Below are 6000 nucleotides of genomic sequence, written 5' to 3'. Positions count from 1 at the left end.
CCCCTCTTAAATCCGCTCTCCCAGCGGCACTACCACCATAACTGAGGGGCTCGGCCTGGGCCAGAGGCGGGTCCGACTTGGAGCCGGGGAAGGTTCCGGCAGCTTCTCGCAGGAGCCGGCCCTGCAGCCCCCGCTACCAAAAAATCGCGCCACACAAACCCGTAAGAGGTGGCTACTTACACACTGGGGTAAGAAATTAAAATTAACTATTAGGTCCCATATCTTGTTCCAACAAAGAAGCCCTGCCACTATGGAAGAACTTATGGAGAAGCTGTGCCTTAAAAGACTCCATTGTATATGCTTAGCAAATTTGAGTAGATACAGTTTTTGGAGAAAAACATTCCACTTCCCAGCTGTATGCTGGTATCTAAATACCTGTATCTCCACAGTGTCCAAGCATCTCCAATTAGGAAAGGACCTCAAAGCCAAGAAAGAAGTAAATCAAACCATGCAGTTCAACTCAGATTCACATCAGAAAAAAAAAAAAGTAACAACGCAGTAGGAACAAAGGAAACTCCCATCCTACTACAAACAAACATTCAAAGGCATGGCATGGTGGCAGGCTGAAAGGCAGCTGAGACAATAATGCTTGAAAATCTTATATGGGTAAGTATACAACAGTCACTCAGCAAATATGACAGATGTCCAAATCCTACAAAGCAGGTAGCTATGCAGTACCAGTTACAAAGAAAAATTATAACATTGACTGTTTCTCTTATTTCAGCTTAAGTAAATAAGTGCTAAGGACATAAAGAATACATCCTGCCAGATATTGAGGAAGTTTAATCACCCAGATGAAGTCACTGGTTCAAATGCATCTAAAGAACTCAGTTTTGAGCCACGCTTCCTCAAAGAGAAGAGATTACTTTATACTGCAGTGCAGCACCAGTCCGAGATGGACTTAGTAAGTCACTTTCCCACTGTCAGGTACCCTGACATAATAAAAGAAACTATGCAATATAGTACTACATCGACTTTTTTGCTTACTTTTTATTGGAATAAGGAAAAATATATATCAAGACAAGTGTTCATAAGAAAAATTGTGAAAAGCACGTTAGCAAAACTAATGTTTATTAAAACACATTTAAAAATATATCAAGAACCATACCCGCTTATATGCCTTTACATCATTTCAGAAAAGAAAAATTTCCTGCCTCCAGTTTTCAGACACAGAATCAGTACATTCAGCTCAATGTAAAAGCCACAAAAGTAAACAGTGTTTGTTTGCCACCCTTTTGTATCACATATTTTCCAGCTGCGTAATTCAGTACTTTTCTCTGAGCTTTCTGCAAAGTGAGGTGAATTCCATCCCATAGCATAGCAGCATCTGACATTATTTTATTCATTCACATTCGTAAGGTGTGCGTACCTTGAATATTCATGTTTTTAAAATATATAGACACACACAGAAATTCCTTGAACAAAGGTCTGGCTGAATTGCAAACCCAAGTGTAAGGAAAAAATACCTAATTCAGACTCTTCAAAGGAGCCTTCCTTCCTCTTACACAGAAAGAGAAAGATGAGACTTGCAGCATTTTTAAAGTTTCATCAGCTTGTGATGATCAAACTGTAGGAAGAAGCAACACAATCCCATGAGGTGTCTTTAATTGTTAAAGATAAAAAAGGGAACTATTATTTCCTCAAAAACAAATGGTTACAAAAGTAAGGTACTCTGTATTGAACTTCTGGGAGACTAAAAGCCATTATAATCCTTGAGAAGGGTAGGAAGCAAATATCACAGAGATCTTTGAAACCACAAATGGCAAAAATGGAAAGCAGATAATGACTGTTCAGTCTTGAAAGTACATGGGCATCAGCCAGTAGCACATTGAAAACAAAAGGAGACATTTCCTCTCTCTGTGCATAGTTACAATTGGTGGAGTTCCTTGCCAGATGATGTAAATTGTGAAAGTTCGTGGAGGGAGGTTCAAAAAGCAAGAGAGATAAAGGTATAGGAGAAATCAGTGTTTCCTTGAACGCTGCCAGACCTTTGACAAAAAGAGGTGCTTCACTCAGAGGAGTTTGGAAGATTATTCTCCAGGTGCTTGAACTGTTTGAATAGACCTCCCTAGTCATCTGGTACCAGCCACTGTAAGATGAGATACTGGCCTAGGTAATTCCCTACTCTTCCCCACATGACAAAGCAACATCCATGTTGTAGTGTACATCCCTTGAGTTTTTGTTAAGAGCATCCGTTATCTGGATTTTCAGTGTCACATGTGCTACTCCCTTCGCAAGACAGTTTCCAGCTATTAGTTTTTGGTATTCCGTCTTGAACCACACGACTTTTGTACACTGCAGCCTGGCTGTATCCTCAGCTATGGAAGCTGCTCATGTATTGGACATATTGATGACTTTCTTCAACTTTCTCCTTTGCAGAGCCAAGTTTAGGGTTTTGAAGAGAGTGTCCTTGCTGTTCAGAACATTGTAGCGATTCACTTCCACCAACCTGATGAAATCGTATGGCTCAAAGGTGAAATTTAGTGTACGGTATGGAGAATCTTTTGACTCAATGACAAAGTCACCAAAGGATTTCTCTTCTTCTGACTCACGTTTAACTCCTGCAGCAAGGAAAAAAAAAGCCAAAAGAAAAAAACAAACCACACAAAACAAGCAGCTGTAGTAGGCTCATTTTAGTTGGATTCTGCAAGGAGGATATCACAGATAACTGTTGAACCTTAACTTTTTCCGCAAAGCTGCTTCTCAGAGATTTCAGCTCCTTCAGGATCCAAAATGCTTGGAAGCTGAAGGTACAATATTATTACTCTTTCTACTTCCACTAGACTCCAAAATACAGGACTAAAATACATTTTCATTGTGATAAATTGTTTAGTACATCCATGATTATCATGCTCAAAACAGGAAATACAAAGCTCAACTCTTCTGGAAGTACTGTTCTACACTAAAATAAAAAACACTAACACCCTGAGTTCAACTGACCTTAGGCGGGTAGTATATACTCTTCAAAATATGGTAACTCATGTTCTTAGCACCCTGTCACTTAAATTTATAAATACCAGTCTTGAAAGATGAACGTTAAAGTAACTTGCTAAAAACACTTTTGCTTGTTGCTATTCTAGAAATAGTAGTCTTAAGCCATATTCAAGCCCAATACTTTGAAACTCTTCATTGTTGATGAGTAAATGCAGCCAGGGCCTGGCAAACATTATAGTATTAATATAGATAGCATTAACAGAGTCCCTTACATTTCCCTTACCTGCGTCCGTCCTGCACATTCATTTCTATGTATTCCAAAGGTTTTCTTCAGGATGCTGTTTCCTCCCAGCATGGGAGAAATAGGACATTGAATTTTGTCTGTCTCTTCTTAAAGGTATAGCTCTATCTTTCATTCCAGTGCTCTTACTGGATAGACTGAGGTGGGCCTTACTGTCTATACAGATGACATTAAATGAAGCAAGGATCATTTATCACTTGACCTTACACTACAAGGGCACAGGGCACTTAGCATTGAGTTACATGATCTGACATATGGATTGGTCCCCAACACTTTGCTGCTTAGTGGTTTATTCATATCCAATCAAGAAATGAACTTATTTAATCTGATTTGTAGTGCTTTCGTGTATATTCAGAGTAACTAAAAGTAACAAAATCAGGTATCAGGGCAGAAAGGTTCAGAAAGAAGCAGAAATATTGCCTAATTTTGATTCTTTCAGCCTTTAGATTGGTTTGTTTTTTGTTTTTTTTAATTGTCAGCCTCTTCTCCCACTCTCCCTTCCAAAAAACTAGTGGAAGCTAATTCCACCTTAAATGAAAGTAACAATTTAATAAATACAGGGTAATACTACAAAGAATGAAAGGAGGGACACTGAGCCCACTGAATTTTCCCCATCAACACACCCAAACGATTGTAAAAATAGCTCTTTAAGATACAGCTCCCTTACCTGGAGCTTTGTATTTCTGGAAGGTGTCATTCACCAATGGGAAATGGAGCACAATTGGAGCCTTTGGATTATCATCATCCACAAACATGTAACACTCTTTTGGCTTCTTTTCATCTTCCTCACTCAATTTGATTTTTGGAAAAGGAATTTCCCGCTCCTCACAGTATTTCTGAGTCAGCTCTAAAACCTGTTGTCAAAGAACAAAAATAATTTCGATAGAGTATCAGCAAAACCTCTAAGATCATCTAACTACAATTCTCAAAGGGCAATAGACTTTCACAAAAAAAAAAAAAGTGACAGAATCCAACTTCAAATTGGCAGAAACAATTTTTCTGGCTGGTGATACAGAAGAAGACTGAAGAGCAGAACTGAGAACTGCAACCAAACATCAACAGTTTGCAGCTGTGACTTTTTATGTTTTGTTACTCTAAATATATTCACTTTGACTTTTCTGCACTTAAATATAAACACTTGTATAGAAAGGAAATAACTTGTTTTCATGAAGAAAATCTCCAATAGCCACTTTTCCATTAGAAGCATACATCTAAGTAAGAAGGATCATATGAGCCAAGCAAATACTCTTATTTTAGATAACAATCTATTCAGGCTTCTGAAAAGTTTTGAATCTTATTACAGTTGTCACTTTCCACTTCCTCATGACATTCACAGTACAAAAAATAGTACAATAATATTTGAAAAAGGTAAGGATTTATTTTAATGCATTCTTTCATTAGTGTTTGTATTCAACATCAACTGATCTGCTGCTGTTGTGAATATGATTCTGTGCTTTTATCTTCATGTAATAATGCTCAGCTACATCTCTCACCTCAAATGGAGCTTCCCAGGAAAAATTGAATGACAAGATAACATCCACATCCCTCTCTGGCTGAAGTACCAAAGGAAAGGGAGAGTTGATAGAAAAGCCACCATCCACTAAATACAAGCTTTCTTCCATGGGTGTCAGCTGGTTGGGAAATGCATCCAGATGAGTGCCTAGAAGACACTCCAAGTAACACAAGTAACTATAACGAATCATTACACACCTCTCAGTAACAAGCAACAAACAAAGCTTATTCTAGGGCTATAAGAAGAAAAAAGACATTCCAACATGCACATTCATCTGAGACTGACCTGTAAAGTCTGATGATGAGGTTGCCTTATATGCCACAACACACACAGTGGATCAAATTTTTTGCTACAGTGTAAGAAGGGGTAAATTCCCTGACTTCAGTGGAACAAAGTCAAGCTCACTTATGTTCTGTAACATTGACTGTTACAGAACATTAACATGCTATTTTACATCCCAGATACATATAGACTCATTTACCTCTCCAAGCCACAAATTTCTTGATGTTAACATAATCTTTATGAAGATACAATCCCCGCATGAAGTTGAAGGTTTCTCCACATGTGACCCGGGACTTGAAGAAATCCTGAAAAATTTGTAACAAGGGGCCCCCAGGTATAACCAAGCGAGTCTTCAGCCGTGTTGGATCTCGGAAATGGAATCTTCGGCAGTCATCTGCAGAAGCCACAGAAGGATGTAGAACACACAGAAAATGCTTGTCCAGCTCCAACATTTCAATCAGACTTTTTTTCTACAATATTTAACCAGATGTCCTAAGGCTGAGTTCATCCTCTAATAAAAAAAGTATTGTAATGAAATTTAAATGAGCTGCATATTCTATAGCTGGATAATTTACCTGCCCTGTTTAAAGGGAATAGCATTACTCACAAATCATTGTCCATATGCATTTCAAACCCACACAAAGAAATCCTTGTTACCAAGTGATGACAACTTCCATCTTATAAAACAACAACGGTCATCCACACACAGCAGCATTTATAGTTACAACAACAAAAGCATGGGTGGAAAAACTGGGGCTGCAAAAGCAGAGAAGAAAAAAATCTCTCCCCCTGCTACTTACTATAAGGCTATAACTATGCACCTGAGTAACTCTCAGCCTTTAATACACTTCCTTTTCACTGCTAGGGAGGCATTGTACAAATGGAGAACAATGCATAAACATAGAACCAGCTTCTCCAAGGTTACAAAAATCAGGCCAAGGAGGGATTTGAAAACCTGTTTTCCATCCTC

General features: G+C 38.4%; 1 protein-coding gene across 1 annotated transcript in view; it reads right to left on the bottom strand.

The window, feature by feature from the left end:
* Window positions 1-977: 977 nt before the first annotated feature.
* The window catches only part of PLA2G4F (phospholipase A2 group IVF), a 30412-nt gene continuing 25389 nt past the window's right edge, over window positions 978-6000 (bottom strand). Inside the window, exons 18-21 of the mRNA XM_075030655.1 lie at window positions 5230-5424; window positions 4729-4895; window positions 3903-4089; window positions 978-2561 (exon numbers count right to left, since the gene is read on the bottom strand). Of these exons, the coding sequence (XP_074886756.1) occupies window positions 2332-2561; window positions 3903-4089; window positions 4729-4895; window positions 5230-5424 (779 nt within the window). The 3' untranslated portion in view covers window positions 978-2331. The remainder of the gene's footprint in view (window positions 2562-3902; window positions 4090-4728; window positions 4896-5229; window positions 5425-6000) is intronic.

The sequence above is a fragment of the Buteo buteo genome, chromosome 6, assembly GCF_964188355.1.
Source record: "Buteo buteo chromosome 6, bButBut1.hap1.1, whole genome shotgun sequence".
Classification (NCBI taxonomy): Eukaryota; Metazoa; Chordata; class Aves; order Accipitriformes; family Accipitridae; genus Buteo; species Buteo buteo.
The sequence above is the reverse complement of the archived record's forward strand: the minus strand, read 5'-3'. Positions and strand labels throughout refer to the sequence as shown.